Source organism: Diadema antillarum, unplaced genomic scaffold, assembly GCF_040938485.1.
Source record: "Diadema antillarum isolate AM-2024a unplaced genomic scaffold, OU_Dant_1.0 seq00000793_RagTag, whole genome shotgun sequence".
Taxonomy (NCBI): Eukaryota; Metazoa; Echinodermata; class Echinoidea; order Diadematoida; family Diadematidae; genus Diadema; species Diadema antillarum.
In genome coordinates, this window is record NW_027271680.1 from 1,550,427 (window position 1) to 1,569,128 (window position 18,702).

An 18,702-nucleotide genomic window follows, 5' to 3' on the forward strand; every position below is an offset into this window, starting at 1 on the left:
CGTTTCTTCTATAGGAACGAAAAAGAATTAACTGTTTTCAGGTTTAAATGTTCAGGAATCGTGTTTACTTCTTTTTGACCTTCATCTTGCATCGCATAAAAGTCGATTTGTTTGATTTACTGTGAATATTAATGTCCGGCAAATCAAACAAAATCAGCAACTTCAACGAAGTAGGGGATCAAATTTCCTAAAAGTGTTTTTTCGATTTCTCTAAAATGCTTCGGGTTTGCTGAAGACAACGAAAAACTATTAATGACTCGATTGTATAGATTACATCATGAATATTATTTCAAATACGTGCACACAAAATCTAAATTTTCATTCCTTAATGTGAATACACCAAGGTGGTGTAATTATCTTTGATAAATTATTTGTCTTGTTTTATGGTAGCTGGGTTGTGCTGCTCTCTTTTTGTTTTTAGATGGAGGGGGTTGTCGTTATATCTGTTCAATTCACAAAACAAAGTTCGACAAGTCGAGTCTGATATTCTGTGCGTAACAAAGAAACTAATCTTACATGACATCGGGGATCCAAAGTTTACACGTATCGAATGAATCCAACCTGCCAAATATCTGTTTATGTTTCTGGCTCGTATAATGTGCAATTATATCAGTAAACAAGACATCTGAGTTGGTTTACGTGATACAAAATTGTGCTTCGATCGAATCGAGACGCATTGTATATGTATAGTTTTTCCTTTTACTGGTATACGTAGAGCTGTTGATACATTATTTTTTGTACAGAATACTATCACGTGAATATGAAGAGTATGGTGGCGTAAAGAGTTAAGTCCATTTTTGTTAATTTGAGATATTTACGATTAAAGCTGCAACACACACACACGCACACACACACACACACACAAAGCAGTTAAGAGAAAAATACATGCTATCTTTAATCGTAACTTAGAGAATATTCCGTGTTATTTGCCAAGTACGTTATAACTGGAGGGGCTTTATTTCGCTCTATGTGACGATGGGCGTGTTTTAAAATATATGTTTTGTTCTTTTTTTTTATAAAAGGCGCTTGACCCGTTATTAGATCAATCTCTTTGGATCTGGAGATTGCCACTGGTAGAGACGCGTTGGGTTAATCGACTCCTAAGTTGTACCATACACTATTCTCACTTACATATCTCAAACTTTGACATAGAGTGACACACATCGACGATACTGCAGTACGCATCAGCGAGTGAATATGCCGTCATTTTCAAGTGTGCAGGATAGCCATGTTTTATTTCATTTCATATATTTCATTGATTAAGTTATTTCCGCAAATTGCATCCGTCACATACTCAGATCAAACCGTAGTTACAAGAGTAGCAATAGTTATCAAAACATCGTGTATATAGAATAAACAGCAGATAAAGATCGAAGTTACAGGAAATACATCAGTCTATGCCATATCATGCCATAATATGCCATATTCATTTTATTTATGTGTGGAATTAATGGTTCATATTTCTATTTGGAATTAATGTGTGGGGGAATCTAAAGAAAAGCAGAGTATTGATGCTTGTAGGGTATAAAGGTTCCAAGAAAATAGTCCTAGCACACAAATCTGCGCAGACGGAAATGCACACACACACACACACACACACACACACACCATGCACACCACCCACACAAGTACACCTGGGGGTGTTTCATCAATTTAGTCAGCGCTTACAATTTCAGCAAAATCTTCAGTTTTGATTGGCTGAGAAGCTCTTGTCACTGACTGTTACCATGGTAATTGTCAGTGACTGACAACTTGTCAGGGCTGACAACTTTCATGAAACGGTTCCCTGAACAGGCGTGCGTGCACACATAGACACACAACAACAAAAATGGCAGAAAGGGAAGAGCATTGTCATTAATGTCATCTTTGATGTCGTCATTGCTGTTATAACTAACAATTTGTTATCAGTATAACGGCTATATGATAATTGCCTTCACAATCACTTCTGTCAGTTATAGTATAACATGAGAGATATAAGAGGATTTGAATCAGGACTTTTTCTGTCACAGGACTTTCGTGAGATGTCGATGCCGCCTTGTACACTTAAATGAAGCTTTCATAATTGTATCATGGAAAAGATTCGACAGAGAACGAATAGTCTGAGCTTAAAATGTTACCTTGATATGCTAAAAACAATGATGGCTAGAAATATGTAGTACTGTCAGATCCGTAGTGCAAAATGTTCGTTGACACATCATATCTCTACCACATGTTTACACTAAAGAAACGGCTGAAAGGAAAACACGAATACCCCAAAACTGCCCAAAATGGGTGTACTATCATTTCATGCTCTCCTCTTTTGATCGATAGCTTCATGTACTTCCCCGATGTAAATAAACAGTAACAATAAGCAAGTACAGTCTCGTTTAGTCGTACCTGTATATCACCATTGGTAATACGTTCAAGGTTACTACGAGCCCGTTTATTTCTGTCTCATCTTGTTTAGGTAGCAGCACAACATGTCATGATTAAACGATAGTCGCTTACAGCAGCAAGTTAAGCACGACTGCGGTTGTACATGACGTCACAATGCTCTTTGCACAAGAAAAACTCCATGCCTATGCTGCACAAAGCTGTAAGCACATCACTAAAAGTGTTCATTGACGTGATAAACTAGCCAAAAAAGCATGTTTATGTACATGTAATAATCATTTGCATCCCTATGAAATACAAGTGTTGTGCAATTCAACATATTAAGTTTGCTATTTATAAGATAGAACAGGTGGTAATATTTTTCTTATGTGTTTATTAAGAATATAGCAATATAGATCGCTCTAATTATTTTGTGAGCTGTCAGACTACAATTCTATTAGCATACAATGAACAGATGCATAAAAAGGATTTTCCCCGTCCGGTTTAAGTATTGATAGGTATGACTGTCAGTGAGAAATAAATAACAAGATACAAAGGTCGGAGATAAACATGTGCACCAATAAAAGTGTAATATGTCGAACAAGTACGATGTTTGCACTGATACTTGTGTCAAAATTAATGTCCAACGACCTTCTACCTCTGACCTACTTTGCCTGTGACAAGTAACAAGTATAATATTTGGATTGATATTCATATCAAATGTCCAATGACCTTTTACCTTTGACTCATTTTGCCTCCGACTTATCTTTCCCCTCGCGCTGTTTACTCAACGTACCCCCAAGACTAAGTTTCCCTAGAGGTCCGGCGGGTCTTTGGGTCTTTAGCCCACTCCTCCTCCTCCCCGCTCCCGATTAAGCAGTAGACCACGGCTCCGAATACATTCAAAGCAGCTGCAATCCAAAATACCTTTTGCCAACCCTCGATGTCGGCCTGGAGAAAATTAGAAGGCAAGCAAACGTTTGAGTGGTCGATGATCTCTAAAAAAAAATGAAAACGTACAAGAACTGAAATTGACAGAAACTTAAGATGAAATGAAATGAAATTCATTTACAATTGATAATCCGCATTGTGGGCAATGTGAATATACAACATATTGTGACTTTTTTTGCATATTATTATTGCGGAAAAGCAACGCTTGTGAAATGTAGACCCCCAACGGAAGACAGACAAATACAAAATGATTTTTACAATTTCGAAAGAAAGTAGAACTTCTATTTTGAATGTTATAGCTAAAGCTGCGAAATGTCGCATGTTTTTTTTTTTAAGAAATATAGTTAAATTCATCTTAAACTACAGTATGCATTCATGCTGATAGCGCCAATCAAACAATGTCAAAACTTAGTTAACTGAAGTTGAATCTATTTCTCATCTTTCACAACAGCAAGTACTATACATATCACTAGACAAACGATATAAAAATAATCATGATACAATACCAACATTGAAAGTAGCTACAAAAGTAAATACCATGAAATTGTGAGCAAATAAATGAAATAGTGCGACTTCTAAAAATGAAAGCCGGAACCAAAGCTTAAGGTCGAACACGAATCAGGAGTGTGAAAAATTACCGAACGAGCTGAAACATTTGGTGAAGCGGGTCCTTAGATTGTATTATAGAGAACAATTTTTAAAGCATGAATTATTGGTAAGCACAAGATAGTGTTTGCTGGTATAGGAAAAAAGAAATGTGACGTGACATAGCTCCTATTGTATGGTTGATTATGCATTATTATGCATAATTTTAAACATTGTAGAATGGACAAAAACTCTTCTTTTGACGTTTTCTTGTTTAGATTTCTGGCAGTCTAAAACTGCATTACGAGCTTCTGCATGAGTAATATCTGCGATAACTTGATGGATACATGCAAGCTAGATTAAAGGGACTGTACAGTACTGGTTTAGGTAGGAATTCATGTTTTGAACATTCCTAAGTGAGATAATGAAAAACCTCTTATGAAATATGAAAGAGCATGTAATTTCAAGAAGGATTCAATGTTTATTTGATGAAAATTGGTTTTCAAATGGCTGAGATGTCCAAAAAAGTGCTAATAATAAAAGGCGACATGCCACAACTTTATTAGATCTCTTTGTTTTACCTTGTTTTTGGATATCTCGGCCATTTCAAAACTGATTTTCATCGAATAAACTTTTGATACCCCTTAGAACTGCATGCTCTTTGACATCTCATAGAGTGGTTTCTGGATATCTCGCAAAACGTTAAAAGCTAGATCTACACCTCGACCAGAACTGTACACACCCTTTAAAATCACGATACTCCTGAAACTGTAAGAGAGAGAACCGCATGTTGCTGAATTAAAGTTTTTAACAAACATTGTTATCTCTTTAAAGCTGTACATATGATCACACATATTTTCCTTCTATGCTCGATTATATCATTTATGTTTTACGTCTTTGATAAGCAGTGTTGTTTAAAATAATTCAAAGATATCACTTCCTCAGATGCGGATGTTTTCAGACTTCTCTATGCTATGCCACGCAGGGGTCATTTCGATCTTTGTTTTCTAGTATGTAACCCATACTGGGTCCCATTTCATTAAAAAAAATGATATTATAGCAACTCTTACTGGAATGGCAATTGTCATGGTAACGACAAGAATCCAGCTTCCTGATTGGCTGTTCATATGGGGAAATGTCATTCCAGGAGGAGTTGCTATCCTAACAATCTTTTATGAAGTGGGGCCTAGATGTGTTCAATGATAAGTGTTAATCTAATTGCGACAAATAATTATGAATCCTTTGAAGTGAGCAAGTTTCAGCCAACTTTCTCTATTCTTATAGTAACGAGTGGCATCACATTTAGACTTTAGTAACACGTGAAGATATGAATAGGGGGATCAAAAGAAAATAATAATAAAAACAAATCAGTACAAAACTTTACAATTGCAAACACGGATTGATTCACGTGTTAGGCAATGTTAGGGCAACTATAAAAGACGCAAGTAAAAGACCTTAGTGATAAGACTTGGTTGATATACAATCTATTCCTTTTATATCAGGAAGATTCTAAATGGCAAAATCATTTTGGACTATTCTGTTACTTTTTTTTGGCTGGATTTTCTATCAGAAAGTTATTAAGGTTTACAATATAGTTGTGTGTATATAATGCCTTAATTTGTTTGTCAGGAAAAGACAAATAAACATGTACTGTGTAATTGTGTAATTGTACTGTAAATTGTGACTAGTATAGCACTGTAGTCTGAAAATCTTATACTGTTGTTTTTCTGTTATTGTGAAAAGAAAATGGAATTCATGTATCCACATAGTTTGAAAATGTGTAGTGTACTTTTTTCTATAGAGGTCTTGTTTGCACAGCAGCTAACCCAGCCACTTGATACGGAAACCGCATATGAGTTGGCATCTGCGCCTTGTTTCTCAAAGTATTATTTTGCTTGTATGTATGAAGTTCTGTTTGTTTGTTTGTTTGTTTGTTTGTTTAATTGTTTGTTTGTTTGTTTGCTTGTTTGCTTGTTTGTTTGTTTGTTTGTTTGTCTGTTTGTTTGTTTTCACCTGGTTTGTTGTGAAAACACTGATGACGAGCGGGACTGTGAAGCCTGCTATCCCGGTTGCTGTGTTGACCACTCCTACCAAACTTCCCGCCAGCCTGGGCGCAATGTCCAGCAGGTTGACGAAATAGCCGCTGGTGCAGATACCGTTGAATCCCACAGCGCATGTGACCAGAAGTATGGAGAGGCCTCCATTGCAGTCGGCGAAAACCAGGGCGATGAAAGCTAGGGCGGACAATATCAATCCTGGATATGTTGTTGTTGTTGTTGTTGTTGTTGTTGTTGTTGTTGTTGTTTTGTTTTGTTTTTTGGAAGTGGAGGGGGCGAAGGGAGAGTGGGTTTAGGGGAAAGGGGGAGGAGAGAAAGATAGACGAAATAAAGGAAGGGAGAGAGGGAAAACAAAAAACAAAAGGTTTAAAAGAAGAGTGGAAAAGTGTTCTAAAAAAAACCACAGCCCACAAAATGAAAAAAAAAAAAACAGTGCGACAAGCATTGACGAGGACTTCAGAGAATATTGATAGAGGACATTAATATGGCACTTAAATGACATAACTCTAAGAATTTAGCTATACCGTTCCAATTTCAGTGAAATATAAAATGTTTCCTTTAATTCTGTCCGAGGTGACACACAAGATAAATGTGCACTACAAAATTATTTACTTTATCATAGTTTGACATATTTCTCATTGTTTCACGTTTACCTTACACAAACCTGCGTTTACGCTATATGCAGAACTTTACTGGCTATGTGAAGCATACTATATTTCACATTTTTATAGCTCTTGCGATTAAAAAAATAATACGAATGTCCCACGAATTCCCCTTTAACACTTTCACGGGTCTCGTCACGGATCACCCCGGATCGTCTACGCGGGATGACCCGTGTTGATTCCGGTATTGCTGTGTAAACACCAATGAAGCATCCGGCGGTTATCCTTGGCGTACCGGTTTATCAGTGGCGGAAAAAAAAAATAGCCTATCTCAGGTTTTCATCCGGGAGTTCGTGAATGAAAAACGATCGATATTTTTCCTTGAAGGCATTGCGTACTTCCGTATCGCTTACGAATACATTCTGAACACTCCGTCGCGAAACAGGGTTAGTATATCAGTACAATATATAACCATCACTTTCATTAGGGTTCGAAATTGCGTGTATTTTGCTTTATATCTTACTTATCACATGTTATAAACGAATGGTTTATTCAAAATAACGATTCCTGCGTCGAGTTATTCTTATTGCAATTTATTAATCAATTGCCCTGGTCGACGTAATTTTATACACCGATTAATCAGTTATTTTCTTTTTTTATAATAGCCATGAGAAAAAAAAAATGGCCATAATGTTCTCTGGTATAAAATACGTTTTATATAACACATAGATAGATCCTTGTCATTTGATTGGTTATTTGCTATTATTCATTCGTCCCATCTTATTATTACGTCATCATTCGTGCGATTGCTGCTCCATCTACCTTGCAATCTTGGATCCTTACGATTTGCCCCATTGCATGTTCACACACGCCGAGAGCTCGGCGAGAGCTCACACTACGCATGTAAAACGCTTTGCACTTGCAGTCTGTATCGATCGCAGATGCCGCACATGCTCTCTTGTTTCTAACATCATAAAACATCAAATGAAAAGGATCTATTTTAGGTATTATATAAAAACAAATAATGAACGTTTTCATTCGAGCAATGGACAGAATATTTCATTCGGCGAAAGATGAAATTTGTGATCCATTCAACTCGGCTGCTCCTTGAATGGATCATGTCATTATTCACCTCATGAATTATTCTGTCCATTGCATTTATGAACACTCATTATTTGTATACTAGAATTAGCAATCAAATTAATTTGAAATCAAATCAAAATCAATCAAAGGTGGAAGAATGATGCCTGCACCTACCAAGACCTGTCATGAGTTTGCGAGTTGCAGTGATGGAGAGCATTCGGCGAGCGATCAACTGGTTTCCTGTGAAACCTGATACAATAAGCGACAACCCCTCAACAACGTAGGGAATGGCGAAGAGGTAACCTATCTGTAAATCATAAAAACGAAGAGAATTCATAACTCATAACCTAATAATAGTACTATGATTTCGAAATGAAAACACAAAAAGATGAAATAAAAAGATAAAATGATGTATTATTATTTTGTGACCGTGCATCACAAAACGAACAAAAAGTCGCATCCCTTGGTTTTACGTGAGGACTCAAAAAAAAAAACCAAACAAACATGAAATGGGTCAACTTAGTCAATCTTGATTTTTTTTTTTGAAAGAGCTGTCCTTCTTCTACATTATTTTTTTAGTTTGGGATCATAACATGAATGGGAAAGTGTGTTTTCGTCAGTTTTTCTGCAACCCTTATTGGGGGGAGAGTATAATCAGATATGTCTTAGAGGCCCCTTTTCATTTCTTGAAATCCTTTGCACACTCTTCACTTTCAAGTCTAATAACTTTTGACAGGATGAGGCTACTGCTTTGAAAGTTGGCATAAATCATGGACAGAATGTTTTGATAGAACATGCTCAATTTCAATTTATTTTATTAATCCCTTCATTGTTGTTGCTCCAGTGCTTTAGATCCTGTGTTTTGTCCCTTTCATTGTACAGCTAACACGGCTTGCTAAAGAGCGCTTGAATACACCCTGTACTTCAAAGCCCCTTTTCTCAGTTCACACTTTTCCAGAGTGTGTGCTTTCTTTCCATTGTTTAGATAGGTTAGGGGAGTCCATTTGAATTGAGTTATACATCATTTCAAAGCTTACTGTCTGCTTTTCCAGAATCTGTCCTTAACTAACATGTTTCTAGCGACTTTTAGTTGGTTTTGTGATGCAGGGTCACATACTCTCGACATGTTTTATCATTTTGGGTGAGTATCGTTGTGTTGCGTACATTTTAACTCTGGAAGGAATTGAAAGTACGAATACATGATTACCCATTCTAGATAGGCGCTTACAGTGATACTAACATGACTCTGATAATTGTACAGTGTTAAAAACGCAAATATAACCGAAGCAATTTTTAGTGATGCATTTTGAGTAAATATTTGACAGTAGTTTCATCAATCGCGTAGGCATCATTCATTTTGCAAAAGCAGTTGTGATATCTCTAAGGTCCTGAATAATATGTCTTTGATCACACGACTGTCATTGAGCTGTAATCTTTTATTTGTTCTTTTGCAGCAATCCAGTTTGATTTCCGTTTTTCAACCTTTTCTAGGTAACTTTGCGCTCTCTGGATATCCGTAATGCGTACTCAGTTTGTTTTGTGATGATATAAAAAATATGTAAAACATCATGCCAAGTGCAGTGTGGTGGTTTATATCTTGCTCGTGTCATTATCGTTCATTTCTGAAGATTCAAAGCCGTGGTATAAATCTCCATTTTAAATATGAGTTTGATGTTCATTAGGTTCACAGGAAAGCACGACAAGTCTTATATGCCCAAAAAGCCAACACTTTATACGATATGGTACTGTATTCTCAAAGAATATGTTAACTGAAGACCCCTGTGTGACATTGCGTATGGTCAATTCCAAAAAAAATCAAACTTTGATTTCACTGAACCCAACGGCGTAGCCAGGATTTCATCTTAGGGGGGGGGCGGTTAGTGTGCGAGGGAGCGAAGCGAGCGAGGGGGGGGGGGGGGGGGAGGGTGTGGGAGGGGGGTGTCCCCCCTCCCACGGTAAGAACTTTTTGCATTTTGATGTTGTAAATGGTGCAATTTGATGCATGTTTTTGCGCGTTATATCGACGTGAAACAGTCCCACTTGTTTAAGGTAGCAGTTTATTTTGATGGAGATTATTATTGAACAATTTGCCTATAAAATGCTATAAGTGAAATACACTTCTTGTATTAATTCTTTTCACTGAATATCATGAACGCGACTGAACTCGCGAGCGGAGCGAGTGAAGGGGGAGGGGAGGGTGTGGGAGGGGAGTGTCCCCCTCCCACGGTGAGAACTTTTTGCATTTTGATGTTGCAAATGGTGCAATTTGATGCATGTTTTTGCGTGTTTTAACGAGTTGAAACAGTCCCACTTGTTTAAGGTTGCAGTATATTTGATGGAGATTATAATTGAAAAATTTGCCTATAATATGGTATAATTTAAATACACTTCTTGTATTACTTCTTTTCACTGAATATCATGAACGCGACTGAACCCGAGCGAGCGGAGTGAGCGAGGGGGGAGGGGAGGGTGTGTCCCCCTCCCACGGTAAGAATTTTTGCATTTGATGTTGCAAATGATGCAATTAGATGCATGTTTTTGCGCGTTAGTATCGACGTGAAACAGTCCCACTTGTTTAAGGTAGCAGTATAATCTAGTGTTTAGATTATTATTGAACAATTTGCCTATAAAATGGTATACGTTAAATACACTTCTTGTATTAATTATTTTCACTGAATATCATGAACGCGACTGAACCCGAGCGAGCGGAGCGAGTGAAGGGGGAGGGTGTGGGAGGGGGTGTCCCCCCTCCCATGGTGAGAACTTTTTGCATTTTGATGTCGCAAATGGTGCAATTTGATGCATGTTTTTGCGTGTTTTAACGAGTTGAAACAGTCCCACTTGTTTAAGGTTGCAGTATATTTTGATGGAGATTATCATTGAATAATTTGCCTATAATATGATATAATTTAAATACACTTCTTGTATTACTTCTTTTCACTGAATATCATGAACGCGCCTGAACCCGAGCGAGCGGAGTGAGCGAGGGGGGGAGGGGAGGGTGTGGGAGGGGGTGTCCCCCTCCCACGGTGAGAACTTTTTGCATTCTGATGTTGCAAATGGTGCAATTTGATGCATGTTTTTGCGCGTTTTATCGACGTGAAACAGTCCCACTTGTTTAAGGTTGCAGTATATTTTGATGTAGATTATCATTGAACAATATGCCTATAAAATGTTATCATTTAAATACGCTTCTTGTATTACTTCTTTTCACTGAATATCATGAACGCGACTGAACCCGAGAGAGCGGAGAGAGCGAGGGGGAGGGGAGGGTGTGGGAGGGGGTTTCCCCCCTCCCATGGTGAGAACTTTTTGCATTTTGATGTTGCAAATGGTGCAATTTGATGCATGTTGTTGCGTGTTTTAACGAGTTGAAACAGTCCCACTTGTTTAAGGTTGCAGTATATTTTGATGGAGATTATCATTGAATAATTTGCCTATAATATGGTATAGTTTAAATACACTTCTTGTATTACTTCTTTTCACTGAATATCATGAACGCGACTGAACCCGAGCGAGCGGAGTGAGCGAGGGGGGAGGGGAGGGTGTGGGAGGGGGTGTCCCCCTCCCACGGTGAGAACTTTTTGCATTCTGATGTTGCAAATGGTGCAATTTGATGCATGTTTTTGCGCGTTTTATCGACGTGAAACAGTCCCACTTGTTTAAGGTTGCAGTATATTTTGATGTAGATTATCATTGAACAATATGCCTATAAAATGTTATCATTTAAATACGCTTCTTGTATTACTTCTTTTCACTGAATATCATGAACGCGACTGAACCCGAGAGAGCGGAGAGAGCGAGGGGGAGGGGAGGGTGTGGGAGGGAGTGTACCCCCTCCGACGGTGAGAACTTTTTGCATTTTGATGTTGCAAATGGTGCAATTTGATGCATGTTTTTGCGTGTTTTAACGAGATGAAACAGTCCCACTTGTTTAAAGTTGCAGTATAAGTTAGTGTAGATTATTATTGAACAATTTGCCTATAAAATGGTATCATTTAAATAATCTTCTTGTATTAATTCTTACACTGAATATCATGAACACTGTCTGTTCAGCAGTCAAACAGAAAAAGCATGCACACGAGGGTGTAGATAGGGCCATATCCCCTCCCACACGAAGGTGGTTTTGCGTTTTCAGACCTGAAATTCAGCGATCTGTTGCAAATATTTGGTGCAATACTTTTTCATCGAAGTGATAAAATCACGGAATTTAGCTCTTATTCCGAATGTGCACCATCTGTGTGTATGTATAAAGTCTAGTGAGGTATATAGAGGAAGGGGAATTCCTCCTCCCGCTCGCGGAGCTTTTGCGTTTTTAGAATGGAAATAAAGCGATCTGGCTATAGCCACAGTCTATACTTCTATGCATGGTGGAAGGGGGGGGGGCGGGGAGCAGGGAGAAGGCGTGGGCGAGTGTTATCCCCACCCTTCCCTTCCGATCGAGCTTTTGCCTTTTTAAGGTTGAAATTGAGATATCTCATCTACGCATTTTTGATGGAATCAACATCTGGGAAATCACACACACACACACACACACACACACACACAAAACTGATGGGAGGGGGGCTGAGGGAGGAAAGGGTCGATTAAAAGGGGAAATTCCCCTTATACATGAGGGAACCTTGAGTTTTCGGAATATAAGTGATAAGTCTTGTGCACTCAGAATTATTCATAATTTTTTGTAAAGCTAAAAAGTGTACTAAGCTAGGGAAAGAGGCACAGAGGGGGAGGGTTTGGGAGGGGGTATCCCCCTCCCAAGCACGAGAGATTTTGCATATTTTGAATTGAAATTCAACGATCTGGTGCACACTTTGAGTGAAATATTCAAAAAATATCTTATTTGATGAAAGGTTGCAAAGGAGACCCGCTTCATGTGCATGCATATACAGTATACATGCATTTTTTTTTTCCGCCTCCCAAATCCCCGGTCCAAATCTTAGGGGGGGCGATCGCCCCCATCGCCCCCCTGGCTACGCCAGTGACTGAACCGAACAGTGATGTTGAGCTTGATTTGACGACACAAAATTTCCAAGAATGTATCGTTACCTTCGAAACATCTTTGAATAATCACCTTCATGCTATAATATAATGTACAACCACAGCAAACGGGGAATATTGCGTATGATGAATAACATAATATGTTTTCACCTCTTTGAAGTGTCATTTCTAATCGCAATGTTTGATGGTTTCATCTCATGACATATCAAAGACACCGTGCATAATGGCAATGCGTACTATGAGTGTCATTAACCTCTTCAATGTTGTAACCATGCACGTGCTTCAAGAAGAGTGGAAAATTCGTGAACACCATCATGACAGAGAAACTCCCAACCAGCGTGCATATCAGTACAGCCCATACAGGTTTGGAAAGCAGTACAGCCTTGACGGGAATTGTCACTGAAGAAGACTGCAAGGTTAAAAACAAAATAGATAATTCGGCAAAGTAAACAAAAGGAAAACATAAACGCCCTGAATAATAAAAACGATTTCGTCATTTTTCGCGAATCCAAAATTTCGGGCTGCTTGTAACTCAAGGGGTGAGCCAACAAGTCGAAAATAGTGGTTCTTGCGAATTCAGGCGCAACATAATTATTATCACGGACAAGCACGCTGTTTTCAGACAGTTTGCAATTCAAGATGAATTGACTTTGAACAACCATTACGTGCTTATTGCCTTGATAGAAGACCCATCGCGACTTCAAGCACAGCCCATCGATAGATCAATTTAACAACATTTTTTTTTTATCAACGCCCTCACCGTTCCTTACTACAGAGTAGTCTTGAGTATTGCCTGCGATGAAAATTCAGTTCCCATCAACGAGATTAATGCAATTTCAAAGAATGCTCTTCTCAAACAAAGAGTAAAGTGAAGGAGGCCATTCATTATTTACACAAGAATGGGTGATGGGTAGTTGTCTAAAAAATTGAGATTTGAAGACAGACAACGATGAAGAGAGTGCGTAAAACTGCATACTTTATTTCTAACAACTGCGTTCGATTCGATATGGTGTAGCTCGTTGTTTGATATGCGTGGATGACTCTGAGGTGTGTTGTAGATGAGCAATAACCACAGCAACGACCAAGCTACGCCAAAGCCACCTATATACATACAAGGAATACACATGAATGGTAATATGAGGGTACGGAAATTAAATGTTTATATTCTTATGATAAAAGAATAATGCAATAGATGTACCTTTATAAGCATTGTATATGTTTACGAAACAGCAAGGAACATCATGTATCATACATGAAATTAGGGTGTTGTGATACAATATCACTCTTATAACCGATAGAAATAAAACATAAACTAATACACTCGTGTTTAACAAACCTGGCTAAAATAAAAGCCAAACAAAGTTAGAACTGAAAACTCCCACTACTATTTTGTGATAAATGATTACTGAAACGATGAGGGATTTCGTATATCTATTTTGCAGTATTTTACTTTACTCAGTATAACTTGCTTATTTTCCTACAAACGCAGAAAATTGCAGTACTAGGCCTACTTAGACACATATAGACACATACACATTCAAACATACCAACAGACAAATTATTTTTATATATGCACACATGACAAAAGCATTAAGATACATCTTTCAGTCAATGTTGACCATTGTCACTGGTTTGGATTCACGTAGAGCAACGATCTTGTCGATGTCATTCTCACCAAATACATAGAACGTTGATGGCCATCCTCCTAAAAAGCTGGAACCGGCCAGGAATCCAGACGCTATGGTGCCGACAAATGCACCAAATTTAAATCCTTTACTCAAGATGAAAAAGAAAAAAAACGGAACAAAACTGAATATAAGTAGGAACACACATAAAGGGAGCATAATAATGAAGACTTGAGAGAGCTATCCCTACTGGAAAGAACACAGTGACAACAGTGCGAACCACAATGTGAAACACAGTGTCAACACATCGTGAACACAGTGTGAAATCTCGTCATTCGAGCGTTTTATCATTGTGAATATTCAATTCAAAGAGTGAAACAGAACATTTCTATGTGAGCTCTCTGTGGAAAACCACACCATGCACTGTGTGAGGTCATCTTCGCACTATCAAATTCGAGCGTTTTTACATAGCCGACTGCGTGAACACATTGTGAACACACTGTGGGACACTGTGTTCTTTCCATCAGGGCATCTTGCTTAATTAGATACAGAAGTATTGTCATAATTCTGCTAGAAATATCTATATAGAAAAACACAGCAAAGGTATATAGTCCATAATACTATTTTTGGATTTAGGTTTACAAACTAGTAAGCTTCAGCCAGTCAGGAGCAAAATCACATGGTAGAAAATACGATCCGTTGTTATCTCTTTCTTAAGGAATCTTTTGACTCAACGGATTAACTACATCTGTCTAGAGTGCCATAAAGGAATAATTGTCCCAAGACAATAAGAATAGGGCACGAATGTCAATGTTCGCCTCCCACAAGTAAACAAAATGATCATAAAGAATACTCGTGAAAATCAAAACAAGACTAAGCAAAATGGTTCATAATAAAGATGAACACGGATGAATTTTGAACCCCATGTGACACGATATGAACTGACGAACGAGCATATAAAGTTCCTTTTACAGTTTCATAAAATCTTACTGAACATGATTTATACACACTTTAAGCTTCTTGGTGTAAGCTGTCACCTCTCGTACAATACAATAAACTTTAATATTACAAATATTGGGGAGATAGTAATGTTGTTGATAAGAGTAATAGGTAAGGGTAATAATTTCGCATATCTTACATGATTACGCTTATGAAGCATTACGTGATAATGCGTGATTGTAAAAACATTATGATTTATTGCAAATCTTGGCAATTATTCACAAAAAGACTTTTACCTGACAGGACAGTTGAGTAGAACCAGGAATGTTCACACTCTGGAACCCAGCAGGCAATCAGAGAACCAGCAGCGGGATTGATACCTCCCTACACCCCCCCCCCCCCCCAAAAAAAAGAAAATTAAACACGTAAACACACAAACAAACGAACATAAGAAAAGAGAAAAGCAAAGAAAATTACGACAACGCCCTTCGAAAACGAACGGATACAAAAACACATCGAAAGTGAACGTAACAGGTTATCCTCTGCCATATGCACTCAATAAGCTCTTTGCAGAGGCATTTACAAACGATAATTACTTATGTTTACAATGTATAAAAAAAAAGAATGCGATTCAATAGAATTTGTAATTGTCATAGTAGTCAAAGGTCTTCCTATTTCTCGACAGAGGACCGGCGTTGAAGAGAAGTTTTGAGGTTCAAGTGAGATTTGAGCCTAAGAATTAGTGTTCATAGGTCTTTTGTAATTTCCATGCAAAACACTTCAGTGTGTGCGTGTGCGTTTTCATGTGACTTCACCGGGTGATGTTCGTTGCTCCGAAAGTCCGTTTATACCAAAATAAAATGAGATTATGGTCCAAAGGTTCGATATTCAAAAACAAACAACTCTCTATACCTAGAGGTTCACAATCCGAAAATGAAAAAAAAAAATTCATTAAAATAAACATTTGTGGCGCTGTTCAGAAAGATCGCTGTTCCGAATGTTAGTGGTTCCGAACATGAAATAACGTTCGTTATTCCTAAAGCCCCGTTTACAGTTTCGCTTCATGGATCACCACGGACAGTAATCCGTGGTGTTCCGACGAGCAACATTACAGTGTCCCTCTCAATGCCCATGTCGATACCATCCCAATACACGGCAAGTACGGAGTCTAACGGACAAGTACGTTGTCTACAGAGACAAAGAAGGTAGCAACGAGGACCATGCCGGAATCGTATACGGAGCTAACACGGACATCCAGAGTAATAAACATCGATATATGAGAACAAGACGATGTCAGGAAATAGAGAAAAGAAATAAACTTATTCAGGTTTGTATAATTATGAACTAACGGTTTTAAGAGATCATTCGTTTTGATATGAACTCACCTCTGTGACGCCACACAAAATCCGAACAGTCATGAGCACCATCGGTCCACTTTGGGCAGCCACAGGTCCCAGTGTATTCAATACACCCGAGAGCAGCAGCGAAGTTACGAAGACCGGAGAGCCGCCGATCTTGTCCGTTAGCCATCCCATGGGAATTTGACACACACCGTAGCCGTAGAAGAAGCCGGATAGAATCAGTTCCTGCTCATGCGTGGACCACAGGAACTCTCCTTCTGGCTGTGTGACAGATGACCATACAGTGCATTCCCGTTATAACGAAATTCCTCAACGGGTTAAGGCGACGCCGGTTACAACGAAGTAAAAATTCAGACCGCAATATCATCCACTCTATGTTTTTCTATTGTTTGTATTTTGTATTTTGTTCACTTATTTCGATAAAAAGGAAGAAAACTGTCTTTCTCGAGCACTTCGTTATGTTTCCTGTTGTTTGCGTTTTGTTCGGATATTTCGATATAACGAAAGAAAACTGCCTGTCGCCGCCGAGCACTTCCTGATAACGGGATTCCACTCCTGAACGGGAGTCTATCCTGAATCTCCTTTGTCTCGAAGACTGTGTCTTAATCACACCTTATGCCAACAAAATCATATTCTGATGCCCTTTTTGACAATCGTCCAAAGCATCATGATTATTTGCTTGTGTGTGTGTGTGTGTGTGTGTGTGTGTAAATGTGTAAGTGTGTGTAAGTGTGTGTAAGTGTGCGTGTGTGTCCGGAAACTTTGATTCAAAAAGAGGGAAACTATGACCCACAGCGAGTGATCGCGTGAGATTTTGCTCAAGGGCTTCACCAATTCCCAGTAACTTGAAGTTTGACAATGGATCATTGAGGTTACCCGGTGTCAGACTCACCTCATCGTCATGGTTAGACGTTGTTTCGTTCATCGCGCGGCAAAACGACCCGCTTTCATTCCCGGCGCCATCTGTGTTTTCCGTGAAGGTAACATTCGTCATTGCCGGCATGGTAATACTGACGTTGATACGCGAGATAGACGTAATGGCCATGCCCCCGAAAAGCATGACGAGAAGTATGTATCGTTTCTGGACGTAGCAGCGACCTGGCCAAGAAATGAGAAATTATTGGTTTACCATAATACTCGTCACAATAAGGAAAATGACATGAGCCCAGTACTCAAAAGAAAAAAAAAATCTCGCATTTGTGAAATGTTTCTAATTTGATAATTACTTGTATTCTTAGGTATAAAAAAATCTCTTAACCTGAAATCTTATGAAGTTTTAGATAATACGGGCACTAGCTCTGTTTGTGAGACAAAATAATCTTGACTGATAAGTTTTGTTTCTTCCCTTTGTATCTTTGTCGGGGTTTTTTTCTGTTTATATATGAGAATTCCTGAGACTAGTTATGACACGATTCCACAAGTGAGCCCCGAGTCCAATGGCATCATCACCACTTAACACCAATGCAACCATTTTCATGACAACCCTGTCGCATTGTTGTAAAATAATGGAGATATCACAAACGTGATGTACGTATGTCTTCCATTTTACCTTCATCCCTTTTGTCTCCTTCCTTCCCTTTACGAAGAAGAGCAGTGGTTTCACTGGCTTGAAAATTGTTGACTCCATCACTGCTGCCTTCAAGGGAAGATGTCCGCGAAGAGATCTTGAAGCCGATGGCGACAGCGCCATCCCCTTCGTCACTGACATCCTGCGATACCATTACCTTCACGAATCCGAGTACTCGGGTTTCGAAGGGATGGCTCTACCTCTATAGAGCTCTGGACATGAAACGCATTAGCCGAGTTGAAAACAAAGTGATTCGCGAAAGTTTAACTATTATTAAAAAGGAAAACTCTTCCTTTAATGTGGAGCTCATGGTTGCTTACGTAATTTATTCGCAATTCCTTTCCATGCTATTTTCTGATACCTTTGTATATTCACTGTAAACGTTTGTAGTTCAACGAAGAAGCATTCTTTTAGGGTTACAGCAGAACATTTTGAATATACTTTTTGGTGCGATATAAAGACCGTGTTCATTTTATTATCTTCATGATGAGAAAAGCCATATGGAAAACTTACCCGATTATGGGAAGCGTTACACACCACCTGTGCCTCTCAGTTAGCGGTAGTCTTCGGGGTAGGTTTGTC

General features: G+C 38.6%; 1 protein-coding gene across 1 annotated transcript; it reads right to left on the reverse strand.

The window, feature by feature from the left end:
* Positions 1-3,156: 3,156 nt before the first annotated feature.
* On the reverse strand, positions 3,157-18,274 carry LOC139739326 (sialin-like). The gene is made up of 10 exons (XM_071649941.1): positions 18,103-18,274; positions 17,446-17,651; positions 16,578-16,814; positions 15,489-15,525; positions 14,271-14,399; positions 13,617-13,729; positions 12,882-13,037; positions 7,805-7,937; positions 5,902-6,143; positions 3,157-3,303 (listed from the first exon to the last, which is right to left on the reverse strand). The coding sequence occupies exons 1-10, from the start codon at positions 18,272-18,274 to the stop codon at positions 3,157-3,159; spliced, it is 1,572 nt and encodes a 523-aa protein (XP_071506042.1).
* Between the last annotated feature and the right edge of the window lie 428 nt (positions 18,275-18,702).